The sequence below is a fragment of the Haliotis rubra genome, unplaced genomic scaffold (assembly GCF_003918875.1).
Source record: "Haliotis rubra isolate DU_JTF1 unplaced genomic scaffold, ASM391887v1 Scf71, whole genome shotgun sequence".
Lineage (NCBI taxonomy): Eukaryota > Metazoa > Mollusca > Gastropoda > Lepetellida > Haliotidae > Haliotis > Haliotis rubra.
The window spans coordinates 1,286,173-1,310,113 of NW_025767424.1; the positions used below are offsets into that span (position 1 = coordinate 1,286,173).

Consider the following 23,941-nt stretch of genomic DNA (forward strand, 5'->3'; position numbering starts at 1 on the left):
CTGGTCGGAAATGGGATAGGCATGGAAATGCAGCTGCTGGTTGAGGGTCACTGTGTGGAAGGTGATCATGTGATAGTGATTCTCTGATTGTGAAAATATTCTGAGAAAAGAAGTATGAGAACTTGAGAACTTAGGGATGTATGAGATGGAAGAGACAAGGAATTATTCTTAAACAGAAGCCTGTTAGCTATTCTTAACAGTAATGCCTCTCGGGGCTAAAATCAGGGACATCTGCGCCGCACTGTTAATACTACGGGTCAGTCAATTCCATTGCCAAAAACGAAATATATTTGCCAGATTTCTGGTGTCACATGCAGCAGGTTCTGTTATCTGTGCTTGACACTGTATTAAACAGCCAAGGTCATTTCCTGGTTGTGTTAGTTGTGTATTCTTAGTGGGATAAAAACAGAAACTGCTCCACCCTCAGCAGTTTTGTTTGCATTAGAAATAAGTCCTACATCTCTCCAACCTGGCTTTATGATTGGTCAGCATATTAACAAAACCTCATGCGCCAGTGTGGACATCAAATTTTGTATTCTTATTTCGATGAAAACTTTTTGTAGTTGAAAGTATGCCTCCCCTAAGCGTCCATCTTACGACTTCATCTTACCCGGGGCGGTAGCCTAAGGGTTAAAGCATCCGCTCGTCACGCTAAAGACCCGGGTTCGATTCCCTACATGAGTACAATGTGTGAACCAATTTCTCGGTCCCCCGCCGTGATATTGCTGGAATATTGCTAAAATCTGCGCAAAAAACGTGCTCACTCACCCACTCACTCACTAACTAATCTTACCCTCGAGTGACCTGTCGATACTGGAGACGTTCAGGACGAGTTTCTGCAGCCTGGAGTCCTGATCCTTGATGTCTGTGTCAGCCCTGCGTACGGAGGTCATCAGCTCGGTCCGGGACTGGCTCAGACCGGCCTTGACATCAGACATCTCCTGTCTCACTGCCTGTAGGTCCACCATGACCTGCTGGAACTCCTGCAATAATAGTCATATTAGGAAAGTCTGAAGTAGTGCCTGCATGAAGCATTTGTCACTTGACGAAACACACGAACATTGGTTTGTTTGTTTTTTGTTTGTTGTTTAATACCACACTCAGCAATATTCCAGCTATATGGCGGCGGTCTGTAAATAATCGAGCCTGGACCAAACAATCCAGTCATCAACAGCATGAGCATCGATGTACGCAATTGGGACACGATGACATGTGTCACCCAAGTCTGGGAGCCTGACCACCCGATCCCGTTAGTCGCATCTTACAACAAGCATGTGTTACTGAAGATCAGTTGTAACCCGGATCTTCACGGGTAACACGAATATTGGTATGGTGCTGGCAAACCTACATATATAAGCATAAACAGGATACTCAGAGATTCGACCATGGATGCTCGGCCCTAGGGGACGCAACTCTGTACAGCGAATTGCGGTGCCTTTGGAGACTTGACCACCTCTGCCCCGCCGTCGGAGAAATGTCCGTTATTCTTACCTCTTCCTCTATATGTACATAAGTAAATAGTCTAATTATCTCTGGGCTAGTACATACACATACCCACGCATGCACGTCGTCATATGAGCGAAATATTCTCAAGCACGACGTTAAACCAAATTTCACCTCACCTCACCTCACCTCACCTCACCTCACCTCACCTCACACAGATCGTGATCACAAAAAGGTCATCTCTACAGAGCTCCATTTGACGTTTCCTGTGCTGCTGGTCGTCACGATATGGCTGAAATATTGCCGATGTGACGTTAAATTTTAACTCACTCACTCACTCCTGTGCTGCTGGAGAACTGATCCTGATGTGCAAGAAACAATACTAAAGGACAATGTTATAAAAATGAATAATTATAGACTTTCATATATTTAATAATAATAATAATAATAATAATGAAGGCAATGTACTGCTGGACGGTACAGCGATGGGAGTAAACCAGGTGAAGTCCTTCACCAAGTCTGCCCAGAGTCGGTCTTTTGTGGAGAAGCTTTCTGAGAAGCCATTGCATCGTGTGTACATGCAGTGTGTTGAACAGAATAGCAATCCCACTGACTCCTTCGCCTGGATGAAGTCGGCTGGTCTTAAATGTGAAACTGAGGGCTTCCTATTTGCTGCTCAGGACCAGTCACTTCCCACTCGCAATCGCCTAAATGTGATTCTTAAAGAGAATATTAACATGAAATGTCGACTTTGCAATGAATTTACAGAGACTGTCCAACACCTTGTCAGTGAATGCCCTTCCTTGGCACAAACAACATATCTTAAACGACATGATGGCATGGCTCGCTGTTTTACTACTGTCTCCGACATGCCTGTGGCTTTGACTCGAGGTCCATCCATGGTACGACCCTGAACATGTCCAGGGCGTCATGGAAAATGATGCTTTCAAACTTCTCTGAATAGGCCCATATACAGCCTCAGAAGAATTCCAGCCAACAAACCTGATCTTGTCCTTTTGATAAAGCCAATGAATTTATTTATATCATTGAATTTTCTGTCCCTTTTGACACCAATGTGATTGGCAAGATTAAGGAAAAGCATGATAAATATGCGGACCCTCGCCTTTGAAATGTCTCGCTTGCATCCCAAGTACACTCGTCGTCAGGCTCCCCATTGTTCTCGGTGCCCTTGGTTTGGTACCTCCTAATCTCTGGCGCAGATCAGGAGAGTGCCCAGGTTCTCCACCGGGAGTACAGCCCTTCTGACACTCTGGGTAATGCAGAAGGCTGCAGTGTTGGGGAGCCTTCATATTCTCCGGAAAGTTCTTGGTGGGTTCGACTAGGCAGCGTTTCCTGGGAGAAGTCCCATTCGCTGTCTGGGCTGCGTGTAGAGGGGGCAAGGGCCCTGAGCTGATGATGAGCCTTACCAGCCTGACTGTGCCAGGATCACCCGAACCCTCTCTGCTGCATACAATTTTTAATCTGTAAATAATAATGTGGGTATTTATATAGCGCTACATCCAGGTACTAATACCCGGTCATGGCGCTACAATACTATAGGAGAAAAGAAAATTTGACATTAACCTTGATTATGTGCACAACCATGTGACCTATTCGTGGGTGGCGATTGCCCACTAAAGACTGACCTCTCTCAACTTGTCCTGCTCCGAAGCCACCACTAGGATAGAATCCTGGATCATTTTCATCGACTTCTGCATCTGCTGGGGGTTGGGGGTGAACTGACCATCGAAGTTTGTACCCATCTCAGGGCCGGGTACCACGTAATGGTTGGAGGACGTCAGGGTGACGTCGTTAGGCAGGGAGTTCAGCTTAAAGCCCCCCTCTTTGTCTGGAAAACACCACAATACATGATTAGCAAACGAGTGAGTTCGTGAGTGCGTTGGTAAGTGAGTGAGTGATAGAGAACGACAAGACTGGTTATCATCCGAGGAAATCTGAATGCCCAGCGATACAGGGATGAAGAATTGTTTGTGGTGCCCTTTACTCGTGAACAGCCGAGATGAGTCATTTTGCAGCACGACAACGCAAGGCCTCACACCGCCAGAATTGTTCCAGAATACCTACACAACGTTAACGTCAACGTATTGCCTTGACCAACGCGTTCCCCAGACATGAACCCCATTGTACATCTCTGGGATCATCTTGATCGTCAGCTGAGACAGCGTGTACCACCTCCAGCGAACCGACAGGAACGTGAACAGACTCTCTTGGACTTATGGAACAGGACGCCAACTGACGCCAATAAGGAGACGTGTGTTGGCGTGTATGGATGCCCAGGGTGGTCACACTCGCTATTAATGACGTGTCCCCTGACTCCTGTCTCATTATGTGACTCCTTATGCAATTTTTGAATGAACTCTGATTTGTTTAATTATTAATTTTAACCATATGACTCTTTCTTAATAAATTACGACAAATACAATTACGATGAATTTTCAGTCAATTTATTGGAAAATGATTTCTGTTTGTAAAATAATTACTATAAATCGTCTTTGTTTCTATTTCTTTTATTCGTCAAGTGAAGTCGGTGACAACTTCCTTTTACCTTTTTAGTATATATATATTTTTTTTTTGAAAGCAAAGCGTTCCTGTGGTCTGCTCCAGATTAAAGGTGAAGATCAATACCACACGTATTGCCTCTGGAGTCTTATTTATACACTACGGATCAAACTTTGGAACTTATGACTTGAATGGGGGTGATGAGGTAGCCTCGTGGTTAAAGCGTTCGCTCGTCACGCCCAAGATCCGGGTTCGATTCCCAACATGGGTACAAGGTAAGGTGAGGTGAAATTGGGTTTAACGTCGTGCTTGAGAATATTTCGCTCATATGACGACGTGCATGCGTGTGTATGTGTATGTGCGGCTAATTGTACTAGCCCAGACTGAAGCTGGTTTTATAGTGCTAGCCCACTGAGATACCATGCCGTAGTGAAGCATGAATACCCCACTCAGACACATTATACTGACTCCGAGCCGACCAGTCCTTGTTGTTCCCATTGATGCCGAGCGCCAGGCAGGGACCAACAAGTACCATATTTTAACGTCTTTTGGCATGACGCGGTCGGGGATCGAACCCGCGACCTTCCGCTCTCCGGGCGGACGCTCTAACCACTACACCACGGAGGCGGTCACATGGGTACAATGTGCAGCCCAATTCTGGTGTCCTCCGCCGTGATATTGCTGGAATATTGCTAAAAGCGGAGTAAAACTAAACTCAGTGAACTCACTCACTTAAATGGAGCAATATTTGCAACGTCTAACAACAACATTTATCACAACATCATGCTTGAACAGAACGAGATGAAACACTCATAACCAGTAATCTAACGATGCTGAGAACAAGCTAAAAAATGTCCCTCCCCGAGACAGTGTTGGAATCTGCTCCTTTTATCAACAGAGAATTCCGTACAACAACATGGAAGCGAATAATAACATATATACGGTAAAATACCGTTACTATTCATTTTGAAAAGCCAGACGTCTTGTGAAGGGTAGACTAACAACTAGTCTCTGAAATGAACATATTTTACTGAAAAAAGTTCATAGTAAAAAAAAAAATATAATGAAAAGGAACCCTGAGACTTTCTTTCTGAAGCTGAGGAAATCTAGACTTGCCACATTTTCTAGACTTGTGCGGGCTTTCTTGGATATATTTGCTTCAGGGTCTGTACGACAGACTATGTGAAACGTATAACCCTAACATCTTACCCTAGTCGGCAAAGACTTTGGATTGGCTAAGAAACACTGGGGAAGTGCTGTGGGCCCATTTCGTAACACCATGTTTACAGACGAATCAATGTTTTGAATCCTTGTCACAGATGATAGCAAACGTTTGTTGACGAGGTAGCGCCGAAAGCTATGCCAGGACGTTGGACTGGCACATTAAGTCCCCGATATGTCAAACAGAGCACCTTTCGGGATCTTTTTCGGACGAGGAGTATTCGCCAGAGACCCAGCCCTAGCCACCGTAGCCCAGCTCGGGGCAGCCCTCTATGACATGTGTATATATACAGGCAAGCATGTGCCTACTGCTGCAGACAAGCCCTTCAGTAATGACTCGTGAACATATGTTAGTAGAAATGTCTTGCAAAACATTTCGTGTCCCCAAGAAAAAATGAACTGTAAATAGTCTTGAAGTTAATTGGAACCATGGTTGGGAGGAACACTTGAACAGGCTGAGGGTTACCCTGTTTCGTATAATTCATGGGAATTCCATTGCAAATATTCCTAAAAAAAGAACAAAAACCTCCGGGGGAAACTTGTACGCTGGTTCATGATTACATCTATATACATATAAACGTCAAAACCATAGCCCATTGAAATCTGAAAGCAGTGTCAGTTGAACGATTCCGACTGTATCGTGACCGTATGTTTATACATCAATTTCAGTTTGTAAATCACTATAAAATAGGGATGATACAAGGTGATATCCTGTACCCCAATGGCACCCGTCAAAAACACATGCAAGAAGTACAAGTCAAAATAAGGAATTTCACCAGACATCATTTTCGGCACAGATGCTTTTATTTATTTTACATGTATGTTGTTAACATTGGTTCTGTTTCTTTTCCCATCTCTCATTCCTACAACAGATGTTCCCCGACCGCGTCATACCAAAAGACGTTAAAATATGGTACTTGTTGGTCCCTGCCTGGCGCTCGGCATTAATGGGTACAACAAGGACTGGTCGGCTCGGAGTCAGTATACTGTGTCTGAGTGGGGTATTCATGCTTCACTGCGGTGTGGTATCTCAGTGGGCTAGCATTATAAAACCAGCTTAAGTCTGGGCTAGTACAAGCAGCCGCACATACACATACACACCGCATGCACGTCGTCATATGAGCGAAATATTCTCAAGCACGACGTTAAACCCAATTTCACCTCACCTCACCTATAACAGATCGTAAAAGGTAAACGAAGACTGGGAAGAGAATAAGAAACTGCAACAACACGACCCTACCATTTACTTTGTGCCGAAAAGAGCCTTAACAAATGTATTGATTTCCAAAACAGAAACGTTTAGATACCTATCAAGTGTGGAGTATATATGAGATGTTTTTAAATATGTGTTTCTAGTTATGAAAAGAAAACCACGAACAAGTATTCTTTGAGTGTTGACAAAGCACAAGTATATTTAATGTTTCTAACTTCAGATATAATTTTTAATTGAATATCCAAGATAAAATCAACTGTGGGTATATTTTCCTTTGCCCGTTTAGTTTATCTGGGTATCGTTCTTTAAAGACATGGTATTGGGTGTGTAACTCCTGCTATTTAATTTCCGATACGTACAACTAAGAAAGGTCGTCTCGCTAAGTTTGCTTTGTGGATACGGACCCTGGTCTTTCATTCGATTAAGACTTTCATTGTTACACACATACGTTGTCCATGTTATAAGTAGGCAATACCAAAATCAACGTTATCACTTTAATGGTTACAACTTCACCCTTATTATTGCAGTTACATGATGTAAATTACGTTAAACATTTCTAGTTTGCTGAAAAATGCAGTACATTGTTAATGAGAAATCAAGTATGGTTGGTCGGTCGGTTGGTTGGTTGGTCGGTCGGTCGGTCGGTCGGACGGTTGGTTGGTTGGTCGGTCGGTTGGTTGGTCGGTCGGTCGGTTGGTGGTTATTTAACGCAGTATTCCAGCTATATGACGGTCTTGTAAATGATCGTGCCTGTATCAGACAATCCAGAGATCAACAGCATGAACATCGATCCACACAACTCGGATAAGATGACATGCTGTCAACCAAGTCAGCGAGTCTGACCACCCGATCCCGTTAGTCGCCTCTTAGACAAGCATGGGTTGCTGAAGACGAATTCTAACCCGGATCTTCACGGGTCTAAATCAAGTATGGAGGTAAAAATACTTCTTGGTGTAATTTTCAAGGTGACAATGACTGGTATTACTTGTATGAATTAGTAGTGAGTGAGTATGGTTTTACGCCGCAGTTCAGCAATATTCCAGCATTATCACGGCGAGGGACACCAGAAATGGGCTTCACACATTGTACCCATGTGGGGAATCGAACCCGGGTCTTCGACGTGACGAGCAGGCGCTTTAACCAACAAGGCTACCCACAGCCCCGGTATGAATTAGTGTCAGTAACGATTATTTAAAAGTTAGCCGGCAATAAGTAATAAGAACTAAATTTATGATTGATAATATATATGTTACTACTTCGTTAGCTAAACAAATAGGACCAAACGTTATGATGTCTTTTAGTGATGAGGGGCGGTGGGGGGAGTCTTGTGGTTAACATCACACCGAAGACCCGGGTTCGATTCCCCACATGGGTACAATGTGTGAAGCCCATTTCAGGTGTCCTCTTCCGTGTTATTGCTGGAATATTGCTAAAAGCGGCGTAAAACTAAACTCACACTCACACTTTTATGATGATACTACTACTACTATATAAAATATGTATTTAATAATAAAAGGAAGCAAGTTGTTATCTTTAGTTTTGTGGATCCTTGAAGATCCGGGCTAGAATTGAACTTTGGTAACCCATGCTTGTATCGGGTGGTCAGGCTCGCTGACTTGGTTGACACATGTCATCGGTTCCCAATTGCGTAGATCGACGCTCATGCTGTTGATCACTGGATTGTCTGGTCCAGATTCGATTATTTACAGACCACCGCCATATAGCTGGAATATTGCTGAGTGTGGTGTAAAACTAAACTCACTCACTCACTCATTAGTTTTGTGACTGTATAAATTATAGGTAAATATTTGATAATATTGTTAGGAAAAGAATTGATTGCTAACATTGTATTTTAATACTATAGTAAAAATGATAATAACACAAAAATAATGTTATTGATGTTGTCATCGTTTCGAAAAGACGTACAGCTTAAATATTTTATCATTTGGGGCCGTGGGGTAGCATAGTTCGGGTTCGATTCCCCACATGGGTACAATGTGTGAAGCCCATTTCTGGTGTCCCCCGCCGTGATAATGCTGGAATATCCCTAAAAGCGGCTTAAAACCCAACTCACTCACTCACTCTCTCACTAGTTTATCATTTACAAAGCTGCAAAATAGTTACTAAAACCCCACAAACTCTGAATACCAAATCTCAACATGTACATGACGACCAGCCTAGTATGTTAACACCACCACGTGTAACAGCTAACAGCTATCAGTACTGACATTTGGTGAGCCGATGCTAGGTATACACCACTTTACCAGTGATCGGAATCCCCGGTACACGAACGTGTTATCTCAGTATGTTCCGATGGTGTGTATCTAACTCACATTATGTTTGTCATGTTTGAGAAAAGGTTACTGTTACCGAGAAACAAACAAGTATGGCTGTTTTTAGTCTGCAGTTCCCAGGCCTAAACGCTGCTAATAGCAATACGTAGAACGCCAGAAGAGTGCATATTCATTTACACGGCTAGTCTGAGATGCCTGAAAGTTTCTTTGAAAAAGATGATATACTAAGCATGGATGTAAATTTTGTTCTACAGTGACTTTAAAAATTTATTCCCATTCATCAAAGTAAGATATATACTCATGCCAATAATGGTTGTCATCTCACACCCCCACCCCACACCCTCTCTCCAATTAAAAAAATTGAAGGGGGTGACAGCCATCATTGGTATGAGTATATGATACCAATGCAAAAGGTTACGGTGCCAAATAAAAAAGAGGTATTTAATCAACAGTTAAACTTTCTCAAATTTCAAAACACATCCCTAAATTGTTTTACTCACAGTATGATCCCAAGAACATTTTTCGGTTTAAATATATTTGTCGACACACACACACACACACACACACACACACACACACACATATATATATATATATATACATCATACCCTTTGGAGGATACACATTAATGTGGTGACAAAGCGGACCCTCCTCCGAAACACTGAATGGTGGAGACATGTGTCAGTAAACAGGAGAGATGTGTCAGTAAACAGGAGACATGTGTCAGTAAACAGGAGACATGTGTCAGTAAACAGGAGCCATGTGTCAGTAAACAGGAGACATGTGTCAGTAAACAGGAGCCATGTGTCAGTAAACAGGAGCCATGTGTCAGTAAACAGGAGACATGTGTCAGTAAACAGGAGCAAGTCAGGATGTGTCAGTCAGTAAACAGGACACATGTGTCAGTAAACAGGAGAGATGTGTCAGTAAACAGGAGAGATGTGTCAGTAAACAGGAGACAGTAAACAGGACATATGTGTCAGTAAACAGGAGAGATGTGTCAGTAAACAGGAGACATGTGTCAGTAAACAGGAGACATGTGTCAGTAAACAGGAGACATGTGTCAGTAAACAGGAGAGATGTGTCAGTAAACAGGAGAGATGTGTCAGTAAACAGGACACATGTGTCAGTAAACAGGAGAGATGTGTCAGTAAACAGGAGACATGTGTCAGTAAACAGGAGAGATGTGTCAGTAAACAGGAGACATGTGTCAGTAAACAGGAGAGATGTGTCAGTAAACAGGAGACATGTGTCAGTAAACAGGAGACATGTGTCAGCAAACAACAATGCAAGGTAAAATCTGAGTTACGTTTATATATGTTCTTCTCAGAAAACTTCAAATAAACTTACAGATAATGTGCACTTCGACTTGGTTGTGTGCCAGTGAAAACATTCACCGCTGGCATTTTCACCATGGCTGCATAATGTGCACTTGTAGTATAGCTTATTTACAATATATGCATACTGTAAATCATAGCTTGTTCGCCAGGTGTACATAAGGTTCATCCTATATGCCACAAACATGTACACAGATACTCTATAATGGCTTGTTAAATGCACTTCATTACAGCCTGTTAACCACATATAAACAATGTTTAGCGTCATTACTGCATACCATGCATACACAATGTTCATCTATATAATATCTTGTTTAAATCTTCATTACATCTTCTTAACCACTCAATACACAACGTTCATTAACCCTGTTTATTCAACGTTCGTCTTTATCATAGCTTGATTATACACAGCGTCCATCTTCATTACGGTTAGGTCCCATACTGCCTACAGTTCCAAACTGCCTACATCCCAAGCTGCCAACAAAAGCATTGTAGGCAGCATGGGAAAAGATTTTTTGCTCTGTAGAATAATGGAACAGCCCGAGTATCAATGAAGAAGGGGTGCTTCGTTTGGATTATGTCGAAACACATGGTAAGGACTAAATTGTTGAGAAGATCTCATCTTCTCAGTTAATTAAACTCCTAATAAATTAGAAGGGGAACCAACTGTATCCATCACACAATGGCAAATGTTCAACGCGTTCAATTCATCACTTCTCAAGCAGGAGAACAGCAAGTTTTCTTTGCTGGGTACCGATATCGCCTCAACGTCGGACGACAGACCACAACACACTGGAAGTGTGTACATTCTGAATGCACCTGAAGCTGAAAAATCTTATTGCCAAAGCCCACCCAAACATCTACCTCTTCATCTGCTACATCAAGAAAATCGAAGCCGTAGACAAAGCTAAACGTGCTCAGCTCGACTGTGGTGCCATCCCCAAGTCACGCAAGCGTGTCCATGTATAGTCTGAGAATTCTCAGAATGAATAAAGATGTCCTACCAACTAACACTTGTCATTTTTTTAAACTTCTGTAGGCAAAGTGGGAAGACACCATAGAATTGACCAGCTAACTAGTCAAGTTCATACAGCCTGTTAACCCTGTATATCCATCGTTCATGTTTACTACAGTTTGTTAACCCTGTATATTCAACGTTCGTCTTTATCATAGCTTGATTATACATAACGCTGATCTCCATTGCGGCTTCGTAACCCTGTATATACAACGTTCATCTTTACTACAGCTTGGTAACCTTCTATTCACAATTGTCATCTTTGTTATGGCTTGATTATACACAACGCTGATCTCCACTGCGGCTTGTTAACCCTGTATATCCATCGTTCATCTTTTGCGGCTTGGTAACCTTCTATTCACAATGGTCATCTTTGTTATGACTTGATTATACACAACGCTGATTATAACCCTGTATATACAACGTTCAACAGCTTGGTAACCTTCTATTCAATGGTCATCTTTGTTACAGCTTGATTATACACAACGCTGATCTTCATTACAGCTTGGTAACCTTCTGTTTGCAATGTTCATCTTCATTATAGCTTGATTATACACACAACGTTCATCTTTATTACAGCTTGCTAGCCATATATGCACAGTGTTGGCCTCCGTCATAACTTCTTCACTCTATGTACATACATGTAAGCTAGAAATACATATAGTTGCCGTATTACATATATCAATTTTGGGGATTTCACTTCCGACCATTCTCTTCATTGCTAGACAAAAATAACCTAAAAACAGCCCCTCCATCCCAATGGAGGCCATTGTACATTTGGTATCAACGTATGTGCCGAATTGCCTCCCTTGGGCACACCAGGACCCAATGATTGTGGGTTCGAGTCCCGGTTCGTTACGATCACATGTCTAGGTTTGTCAGCCCAATACCCTTGCTCGTGGGTTTCACCCATGCAGTGAACGCCTCAGACCCGCAACAATCGGAGCATTTCACCCACATTAAGTTGACATGTTATGTAACTGGAATACTGCCCACAGCGACGTTAAAACTCAACTCACTCACTCACTCATTATCAGCATATAGCGCCAGCATGAAAGTGAGAATGTTTCATCAGAGGATCCTGTATTGTAAACGTGGGCTAGTGATTACACAATATTATCTCGATCTTCGGAATTGTTTCGTCTTTTATCAGTACTATTCCTTATTAAACAATAAACATTTAATCCAAGAAGATAACATGGAACCACTAAGATTGTTAAAGGTTTAAGCGTGGTCACTAAGATTGTTAAAGGTTTAAGCGTGTCATAGGTGACTGATTCGGGTAAAGAAGATAACATTTTTTCACAATCAGAACTTTCCTTTCATATTTGACCTTGTGTCTGTTTTTCCGTTTCGTGCACCCGCTCACACACACACTCCAGTATCCAAACATGATAACACCATCTGTATACGTTCTCCTCCCCAAGGAGAGTATATCAAATAATCTTTCATCCCTTCAGAATAATATACCTATGTACGTTTGATCCATGCGATGCGCCGGGCTGAAATATGTTTACGTTTCAGCCATATTCAGCAATCCTTCTCATTTGTCCTACTTTACTTATTTATCGGCGAGTATCTCCTCTCATACCACCTGGGTGTTTAGATACTCTGGGCGTGGTGCGGATAGGAAAACATTTGCGGGTCCTGCCTGTTTCATACTAACCGATCAACTACGTAACTTGGTTTAATTCAATACGGTTGACGAGTTGGCGGATGTATTAACCATATTATGCTGGGTTAGCTTGAAGAAGCACGTGCCTAGAATATTTAGTGGGCGTCGAGAGTTGGCGTTGACTTTGTTTGTTTTCAGAGTTATGTCCCCTTGCAGATTGCCCGACATGTTGTCTGCACAAGCCATGGAACCTGCACAGGCAGTCTTGAACAGACGGTCATTGAATTTGTTTCTGTAAAGTTCTGATTAATAACTGACAGTGGGGTTTCTGTAATATAATATTATGTTTTCCCCAAAAATGTCAACCCATGGTAAACAGTTTGAAAAGACCGAGCATTCGCCAGACTTCGTTTGTGGGCGTTGTTTTCAAACGTTTGTATGTCTGGACTGACTGACTGAGTTTGGTTTTACGCCAGAAATTGGTTCACACATTGTACTCATGTAGGAAATCGAACCCAGGTCTTCGGCGTGACGAGCCAACGCTTTAACCACTAGGCTACCCCACCGCCCTGTATGTCTGGAAGCACTGACTGAATGAGTTTGGTTTTACGCCGCTTTTAGCAATATTCAAGCAACATCACGGCGGGGGACACCAGAAATGGGCTTCACACATTGTGCCCATGTGGGGATTCGAACCCGGGTCTTCGGCGTGACGAGAGCCAACGCTTTAACCATTAGGCTACCCCACCGCCCCCCTGTCTCGAAGCAAAGGATGCCTATCTAACCTCATGAGACTTCCAGTAGAGAGTCTCAGTACCAATTGTTCATTGACATCCTCGATTATCTATTTTATTATCATCAATACCCAGGACCTATGCTTGTCGCAAGACGTGACCAAAAGGATCAGGGTGTCAGGCTCCGCGATGTGATTCATCATATCAATCACTGGTTTGGCTAGTCAAGGTTCGATTCTTTAAAGACCGCCGTGGTATAGCTGGCGGTGATAACTATAATCGTTTCATTTCTGATAATGCTTCTTGTTCCTGCTCACAAGATTATGAGGATGTATTTCACTATTTTTTTATGTGTCCTAAATATAATACCATTCGATACGAATCGTATTTCTATGTGAAAGGTTTCTCCCTGCGGGATGTGCTAAATGGCAATAACAATAAATATTCTACAGTCAGTCCATCAATTCATTATTACATCAAAACGTTTTGATTCATAAAGTTTTGTAGCTTCTCTTATTTTTTATTTGTATCAACTGGCCACAAAACAAAACCAAGATAAATCGTTGATATCCATGATTGTTACTATTCAGAGATAACTTGATATAACCACTATAAATATGTACAACATTATGCACAAATGTGAACCTTCACATGTATTATGGAGCGACATTAATATAAGCCATTTAGGCTTGTTTGCCAATCCTTTTCTTTCTTCTTGAATAGAATAAAATATGTTTAAACCATATAGCTGGGATGATATATATTAACTGCCCCAATGGTAGAACAACCAACCAGCCAGCTAGTCAACAAAAGTTCACTAAATACGAAATGAAATCAACTTTCGAATCGTGACGATGGGGTAGCCTAGTGGTTAAAGCGTTCGCTCGTCACGCCGAAGACGTCACGTCAATTCCCCGCATAGGTACAATGTGTGAAGCCCATTTCTGGTGTCCTCTCAGTGATGGTGCAAATCATTGCTAAAAGCAGCGTAAAACTAAACTCACTCACTCACTACATCCGAATCCTGTTATTCCCATAATAGCCATCAAAGGGTTACTTCTTTTTTTCAGGGGCGGTGGGGTAGCCTGGTGGTTAAAGCGTTGGCTCGTCACGCCGAAGATCCGGGTTCGATTCCCCACATAGGTACAATGTATGAAGCCCAATGTATGGTGTCCCCCGCCGTGATGTTGCTGGAATATTGCTAAAAGCGGCGTAAAACTAAACTCATTCACTCACTTCATCCGATTCTCGCTTTTTCCATACTAGCCTTCAAAGGTTTTCTTCTTTTCTCTGCAAAGTGTAGACCGAACAGTTATTTGTACAAGTACGCCATTCGGTTTCTATCACGCATAATTACTTACACACGACTACATAAACATATATTATACTTGATAGTTTCCTATCTGTCTCAGGGCAATGTTTTCACAGACCGAAGCCACCGTGCTGATCTCAATACTAAGACGATACGTACCCATGTTCAAAGTCCGTGGAATCTTCATAACAGATGAGACGGAAATACCGACATAATGATCTGGTTGTTTTGGCCAGCTGAATCTACTTACCGTATTTCCCCGTATACCATACAATACAGTCGCGCATATTTCACAAAGGGTCGTGTCTGAAATTTTCATATTTTCATGGCTTGTATTTGAACATGAATAATACCATCCATCAGTTTTGTGTGTATAGTCCGTTTGATTTCATTTGAGACCGATGGAACAATTGTCTCTCAAAGAATCCCCTCAATAACACAACCTAAAACTTTCCTGTTCAAGAAGCACTATGACATCTAAATGAACTCCTATTGTAAATATGTGTATATAGTTAGCGCCATGAGCAACCACTTGGTGATTGGATATAGGGCGCTATACAAATGGACTTATTATTATTATTATTATTGATTACATTTGAGACCGATGAATTGCTCACTAACACAAAATCTTATCAAATTTTGCACAGACACATGAAATCGACAGAACAACTCTGATGATTTGTCTCATAATTTTGGACACCCGAATAAAAGAAAGTTTAAGAAACGGTCATTATTGTAAAGGAGGAAAACCAACTTCTATGGATAGTCAACTTCTTTACTGCAACGAGTGCCACGTTTCGGTGTAGGTACTAACACCATTATCAAGCAAGTGATGAGGTTATTATTTTGTTGTCACTTCTCGCTATGTTGTAGAGGGGGCCCACTTGCTGGTAGAACAGTCAGATAATCAACAAGCGTGTGTAGTGAAATGTTTATTCGGTGTCCAAAATTATGAGACAAATCATCAGAGTTGGTCTGTCGATTTCATGTGACTGTGCAAAATTTGGTTTTGTTGCAATTATTAGATTTCGAGACATATACCTCCCATACCTCAGTCTTAAATAGGGACGGTGGGGTAGCCCAGTGGTTAAAGCGTTCGCTCGTCAGAAGAGCCGGGTTTCGATTCCCCACATGGGTTCAATGTGAGAAGCCCATTTCTGGTGTCCCCTTCTGTGATATTGCTGGAATATTGCTAAAAGCGGTGTAAAACCATACTCACTCAGTCTAAATATACGAGAATGAGACTGATCTCAAGTCTCGCCGGACATAGCTATAATTAATTTTCTGTCTTCCACAACATACAATTAACACTTCGTTATGATTACCGTCATATGTGGAAATACCGGAACAAGTCGAGAGAGGTTTACCGAACGTAAATCTGCCAAATACAACGCCAAGGAGACTGGCAGTAAGGCTAGCCAGACACGGGCGCACCTAGAATAAATGTTCCAGCTTGTACAACACACGTGTTAATACGCAACCCGCACATCTGTCATTCCGCTGACGAATAGAAAATACATTATATAAACCTGCTACACCCTCCCTTCACTCTGCCGGTGAATCAGAAAATGAATTATGAAAATAAATCATACTTGAATCCGTTTGTAAACTGGATTCAAGTGGAATCTCGCTACTGCAACATACATCCAATATGTGGGCCTTCACACTGACTTCAGCTACCTGTGTGGTCGGCACTGGTCGCAGTGCTGGGAGCGGCGTTTCCATGCTTATTTATCTGGAGCATCGAAGTTCAAAAACCTTTAAGATATGCCTAATTATAAAAGAAGCAGGGATTCCCAAAATAATCGAACCCGGGTTCTCAGCGTGACGAGCAAACGCTTAACCACTGGGCTAGCCCACCGCCCCTCTCCTACCGCCACAAGGCGAAACCGGCTTTCTCCGCTATATTTTATGGGATACAGTATTTGGCACATCTGGGGCTGGACACTTACTATGGTGAGGGAGAGGGTGGGGATGATCCTGCCCCCCCCCTCGTTCCCATACATGTAACAACCTTCCATGACAGTCCCCCAACCACCACCACCGCTCTCCCTGCAAAATGTTATCAGTTCACAGAGCTCTCTGAATTCATGTTTGTTTTATTTGATAAAACAGAATTGTGTCCACGAACAGCTGTTTTTCGTTAATATCGTTTCTGTTTGTCGTTCAATTCAACAATTCCTGAGTTGGTAAACGAGGTATTTGTATGTTTCCCTTTTGTTTGTTTTAGAATTTGTGTTCCAACAGCCAATCTGCCTTTAGAAACAAATAGTGTTTCAGTTTATGTTCCATTGTGCATGTGTTTCCATTGGAAAACACAGGTGCACAATTATACAACAGTGGCACGATTCAGCCATTGTGTAAATGATAAAAACGTTCATATTTTTAACTGATATGTAGTAAACTAAATTTTCCAATGTCATTATTTTAAACACATGTAACCAATTTTTTAGACTCGGGTTTCTTTTATTTTGTCAATGGGGAATTATAGATTATGTGACACCATCGTCAGCTAAATATCTTATAATAAATGTGCCCATATGCAAATAGGGACAATGCACTATACAATGTCTTTTCGTTGAATGACTGACTGACTGAGTTTGGTTTTACGCCGCTTTTAGCAATATTCCAGCAACATCACGGCGGGGGACACCAGAAATGGGCTTCACACATTGTACCCTGTGGGGATTCGAACCCGGGTCTTCGGCGTGACGAGACAACGCTTTAACCATTAGGCTACCCCACCGCCCCCTTTTCGATATGAATCCGTGAGGATCCGGGTGAGAATTTGTCAACAAGCTGAGTGCAAGGATGACTTTATAGTTAGCAATTCAACTGACGATCTGGGCGCGACTTCACAAGTCCACGGTGGACCTTTTTGGATTTTAAGATATTGCCTTAAAATACAAATGCTCAGTCAGTTGAGTGAGTGAGTTTAGTTTTACGCCGCTTTTAGCAATATTCTAGCAATATCACGGCGGGGGACACCAGAAAACGGGTTCTCCTCGTGACGAGCGAACGCTTAACCACTAGGCTAGCCTACCGCCCCTCTCAGTCAGTTGAAAAACTGAATCTGTTCTAACCTCCATAAGACAAAACCGTCTTTCCCAGCTACATTTTATAGGATAAAGTAAATGATCATTGACTAAATAGTTTCATTGGTGTTAAAAATACAATGATTTTCCAATCGAACAAACCAACAATAGAATGGACACCATTCTATAAGATATGACTGACTGACTGAGTTTGGTTTTACGCCGCTTTTAGCAATATTCCAGCAACATCACGGCGGGGAACACCAGAAATGGGCTTCACACATTGTACCCTTGAGGGGATTCGAACCCGGGTCTTCGGCGTGACGAGCCAACGCTTTAACCACTAGGCTACCCCACCGCCCCCTATAACATATGAAAACCGTAGTTTCGTTTTGAGTGTAAGTCCAACTATCCCAATTAAAACATACGGTCCAATCAAACTGCACCCATAAGCGACAGAGAATCTGTGGGAGGTTACTGATAGGAAGATATAGATACTGACGTCATTTCCCAAACGAGGCTATGTCCAAGACATAACTATGTTACCATGTAAAATCATCATCGAATTAGAAGATACACATCATGTGTTGGCCAATTCCCGGGTGTTAATGAGTATTTGAAGCACGGGAATTCATTTGGAACCGACGGCGTTATGTAATTTTCGTTTGTTTCAGTTCAGCCAGCATCATGCATTGCGTGTAGTTTCTTTTGCACGACAGTTTAGTATTTATAGAACAGTTTTAGTGTAAGTGGAAATATAATATTTCAAAGAGTGTCTCTATTTCAAAGATGTCAACAAAGTTATCCTGTTTACGATGTACACAGTGCATGGGTCGGAGTGAGAGTTGGAAGCAAAGCCCCTGGGAAGGCAGCCCTTGACATGAAAGTTTGACACACGATTAAAACGTTCAACGCTTCAAGATCGCAGCCTTTGTGTTAAACGTTGACGTCATAACGCGTCACATGTATTTAACGATGTTTATGTTCATATTTCCCGGCGCTCCCTCGCCATTTCACAATTTATCCTTGTTCTTGAAACGAAGTCTTTCTTTATCTAAAAAAATATAATCGCTCTATCTCGCGATTAGATTAACTATTATATACAAATCGATATATACCCATATTTAGGTTGGACAACCATCTCGTATCACTGACAGAACATTTCTTTCATGTAACCAGAGTTGGAAAATGGCTCACATCCGCTGAAGGATATCTTTGTTAAGAAAACAGTGAAAAACAAAATCCAGGTCGACATGGAGGGATTCTGTTCAGAAATTTGCTTGTAAAGTTCTTATCAGCGCTCAAACGCAACGGCTTGCCGTTTTAAAGACGTCTATCGTTAATAAGCTGCCTGGGTTCACACAGAAGCAATTGCCAGATACAGGGCAGCCCTGATGGAGTGATTGAGATATGGAATAAGCATCAAGGTCTGAAACAACCTGTATCACTTCCACGTACACAGAACTGTTTGGCTGAAGCCAAGATAACCTTGTATCTGACGTAAGTGAGATAAAATTTCAAGTATAAAAACATAAAACCTTGAAAAACATTAAAATTTATCTAAATATCTAGCGGTTGATTATATCTATTAACTGTATTTGAATCACATGTGCCGGTTAATATTACATATGCATATTGGTTAAGAATAAAAATGTATTCGTAATGTTGAATATGAACATTGTTTTAAACATATTATTGTAGGTAGGGGGGGTGGGGGGCGCCAAAGAGATTTAATTTTAGTTTAAAATCGCGCGTTAGTTTGACCCAGATTGTAGCTGTGAACTCTTTTTATGTAATTGCGACCTTGCGAATGGAACAGCCAGGCTGTGGTTAAGTTACTGGACGACTGAGTTTGGTTTTACGCTGCTTTTGGCAATATTCCAGCAACATCACGGCGGGGGACACCAGAAATGGGCTTCACTCATTGTACCCATGTGGGGATTCGAACCCGGGTCTTCGGCGTGACGAGCCAACGCTTTAACCACTAGACTACCCCACCGCCCCAGTTACTGGACGAGTCTGGTGACCTAGCCCTCGACTAGCAGATCCTTACATTGTTGAAGGAGATAACTGTGTAGTGCGTATTGCGACACTTTGTAAACCACGATACCACTATTCTACGTGTTAGGAGCTACCTTATTGGAACTTATTGTTTTACCACAGCTCCTGCTGTTCTCTTCTAATATGTTCAGAAATTGTGTAATCTGATGGGCAAAAGAAATTGCAACCTTTGCATTTGGATTCCACCTAACAATTACACACGTTATCAGAACGTCACACTCTAACGTTAGGGTCCATAACGCAGTGACATAACTATCGAGTTTGGTTTTACGCCGCTTTTAGCAATATTCCAGCAATATCACGGCGGGGACAGCAGAAATAGGCTTCACTCATTGTACCCATGTGGGCATTCGAACCCGGGTCTTCGGCGTGACGAGCTAAGGTTTTAACCACTAGACTACCCCACCGCTCCCCATAACGCAGTGACATAACTATCGAATAACCCTTTCTTCTTCGTTTATAGCCGCCATCAAGCATAGGTGTATAGTTTCTTTTATGGCTCAGTTTAACATGAAAGTCGAATATGTTTGTTTATTGGTTAACGCCGCAATCAGCAATATTCCATCTACATGGCGGCTGTCGACTAGTTGAATAGTCTGTCGTACAGACCCTGAAGCAAATATATCCAAGAAAGCCCACGCAAGTCTAAAATGTGGCAAGTCTAGATTTCCTCAGAAAGTCTCAGGGCTCCTTTTCATTATATTTTATTTTTTTTACTATGAACTTTTTTCAGTAAAATATGTTCATTTCAGAGACTGGTTGTTAGTCTACTAGTTGAACTATCCTCCATTGAACACAATCATGTGGCATTTCTGAGGCTGCAAATAACCTTATCCCCAAGTCATGTCATGATAAAAAAATCTTTTCAATGACTCGTTTTTATCTTTCAACTTGTAATTGTTATGATAAACTGGGACTCTATACACCTTGCATCAAAGATATCTAAAGGTTGTTATGTCGATATTCCACTCTAAATAATGAGAATGTGGAGTTAGTGGGTTACTGTTGGTTCAATGGTATATTCCAGTATACTATGGCGCCTTGGGGTTATCCCAGTTATACCGCCGTGATATTGCTGGTTATACAAGCATTAGACAAAGGTTTAGTCTCTGAATATATAGTTTTGATAAATACAAATAATCCTATTTGAATTTATAAGGAGCCCCAGTGCGATGGGAGATATACCCGAGGAAATCTAGACTTGCTTCATCTAGGGTTTTGCATTGCTGACAAGGCTGGAAGGAAAATAATGTGGTTAGGGACTGTGAGGCTATAACAGCTTTATCACACAGCTGATTTCGATTGTGGATATGTAATGGAGAAATCGACATCTTCGAGTGATTTCTCTAACTTAAACCATGGGTGAATGAAATATATGACATTATATAATGACCTATAGTTACGTCAGTGCAGGGGTGGGTATTGCAGAAAAGGCTGGACGGGAAAATAATGTGGTTCAGGGACTGTGAGGCTATAAAGCATAAGCACACAGCTGATTTCGCTTGTGGATATGTAATGGAGAAATCGACGCATTCCAGTGATTTCTCTGCCTAAAACCATGTCATGGATGCATGAACATATATCATATTATATAATGACCTATAGCTACGTCAGTGCAGGGGCAGATCCCCACCCCCTCCCTCTCAACAGAAAAATACTCCCTGAGGATCATTTCTCTTCACTTCATGATTTATGTGCACCCCCTTCTCCAAAATCCTGGATCCGCCCCTGCTGTGTTTCTTATCCAAATGCACGTGCGTTCTTGGTTCACAATCAACGGCAAGAACAAAAGTATGGCGTCATCATAACGGTTTGAAAGTAATGGAATCTGTGAAAGATCGTGAAAAGAGTCCAGATAATGTACCTACCTGCCGGCAACGTCTGTGTCGTAGCTCGTGGCGTTCCCGGGGACACATGCTCCTGACACAGTATCTCCAAATTCTCAATCCTCCGAATGACGTCCCCCATCATCAGACCCTGCACGACCCCCTCGGGCCTGAATTCATCACCCCCATCACCCCTCGGGCCACCCCCCACATCGGCGAACCCTTCCAATCCCTCCAAGTCCTTCGGTAGGGACAGATCGGGCAAGTCACCAAAGTTTCCCAAATAGTCTGAATAATCCCGTCCCCTTCCAACATTTAGAAGCGACAGCAGCAGCAGCAGCACCTTCACCCCCACACACGACCGGGACATGATGCTGGTGAATCTTCCGCTATCACAGATATATTTAGACAAGCGATCAGCCTATCTGTAAGTTCATTAATACGTCGCGGGATTCATCACTTGACTATGAAACCACACTTTTAGCCGCACTTCTAACATTCGGCGAAGTGGGACCCGCGGTATGAAAATATCCATCAGCAAATCAGGACGATCCTGTTTATTTTCCCGATGGTATTTCAAGTAATTTACCAAGTACTATCCACATCTTCATCCAGCTTATTTTCTTGTTTATCTTAAGCTTTTTATCTTGTAGGATACCAGAGTCCTTTAATTCACATCCGCCGTAATCTCTCTGTCTGTAAGCGAAGTCAATGGGACGAGAGGAAAGGAGATCTCCTAAAAAAATATCCCTTATCGTGCAATGTCATCGTCTTTTTATCGCCAGAAAAAAATCAGCGAGGGGGAAGTCGCCCACCTCTTATCACAACGCAGCTTGAACCCCAGCTACTGTACAAACCTGTTACATGACTGCCGGTAGAAGCGGGTTGTTCGACGGTTCTGCCTCTTAGCTGGCGATGTGTCATAACCCAGTGTCGGAATTTTATGAAAAATCTGTTTTCAATTTACAGATTCCATGCCTCCAGTTTCAATGTTTTGGTTGGCGTTCTTCGTGTTTTCAAATTTTTTCAATTTTGCTGTTAAAGAAACGTTGACAGATTATGTTTCGTTGAAAAAAGTAAAACTACATGTTTATTTCTAGTTAGGAGACCATTAAGCTTGTTGTGATGCCATGTGTTTAAAGATATCTGTTATGGGAAGTTTATGTTGTGTTTGTATATTGTCGTTTCATGCTTTTAAAGGTTGGTAATTCAATCCAAACTTTGTTAAAACAGTATGAAATTGTGTTTGTGTATATTTATTATAGAAGATGCTATACATTAAGGGGGGTGGAGGAAGGGTATTACCTTTCAGTTTATTAGGAAGTCGGTTATTGACTTTCGTCATGAGTAATCAAGTGGGTGAGAGCATGAATATTGCTTTACGCCGTATTAGTAGCCTTATGCAGATATCAGCGTTAAAGTTATTATGTAACGTTGCATTATTTCAGCCATATAGCGTACTATCAACATAAAAGATATTCTGTTCGTACAAATTATTGGTTGTTTTTCTTCTACGCATTCAACTAATGTGCAATATAGGTCATATTTACAGGAACAATTCCTAGGTTTACGATCGGTATATTTCTAACAATATTTTGTCTTCGCCCATGTCTATGCATACCAAACAGTCAGAAGATGTGCGCCATACCACAGCATATGCAAAGTTTCTTACAGTGCCTTGCGTGTCTATGTGTGCGCGTGCGTACTTGTGTATCAGAACGTGTGCACATTTACATATTGTAACATGATAACTTTTAATATTAAACAATTTTATGACGATTTACGCACTCATCAACGACATACACTTTGGTTAAATGGCCCACATTTCGGGAAGTAATGGAATATATCACAAGGACATTTGTCTAATAATAGGCTTCAAACCTGGGAATCGAATCCGAACGGATCAACAGAATAATCAGTCCAACAACCCCAAAGATCTGCAGCCAAACTCCCCAACCCATTGACTAAAATAAATATTGTATTCAACTAACAAGATATAAAGGAACAACGCCAAATGACTGTCGGTCTAAACTTACAACCCACGATAGTGAGTAGTGAGTGAGTTTAGTTTTACGCTACACTCAGCAATATTCCAGCTATATGGCGGCGGTCTGTAAATAATCGAGTCTGGACCAGACAATCCAGTGACGAACAGCATGAGCATTGATCTGCGCAATGGGATACGATGACATGTGTCAACCACGTCAGCGAGCCTGACCACCCGATCCCGTTAGTCGCCTCTTACGGTAAGCGTGGGTTACTGAAGATCAAGTCTAACCCGGATCTTCTCGGTACATACAGGAAAGGTGGCATGT

General features: G+C 41.9%; 1 protein-coding gene across 1 annotated transcript in view; it reads right to left on the bottom strand.

Annotated features, from left to right (window-relative positions):
• Positions 1-22,516, bottom strand: part of LOC124259112 — a 29,562-nt gene extending 7,046 nt beyond the window's left edge. Inside the window, exons 1-3 of the mRNA XM_046693205.1 lie at positions 21,669-22,516; positions 3,090-3,292; positions 794-983 (exon numbers count right to left, since the gene is read on the bottom strand). Coding sequence (XP_046549161.1) covers positions 794-983; positions 3,090-3,292; positions 21,669-21,996 — 721 coding nt within the window. The 5' untranslated portion in view covers positions 21,997-22,516. The remainder of the gene's footprint in view (positions 1-793; positions 984-3,089; positions 3,293-21,668) is intronic.
• Positions 22,517-23,941: the final 1,425 nt, after the last annotated feature.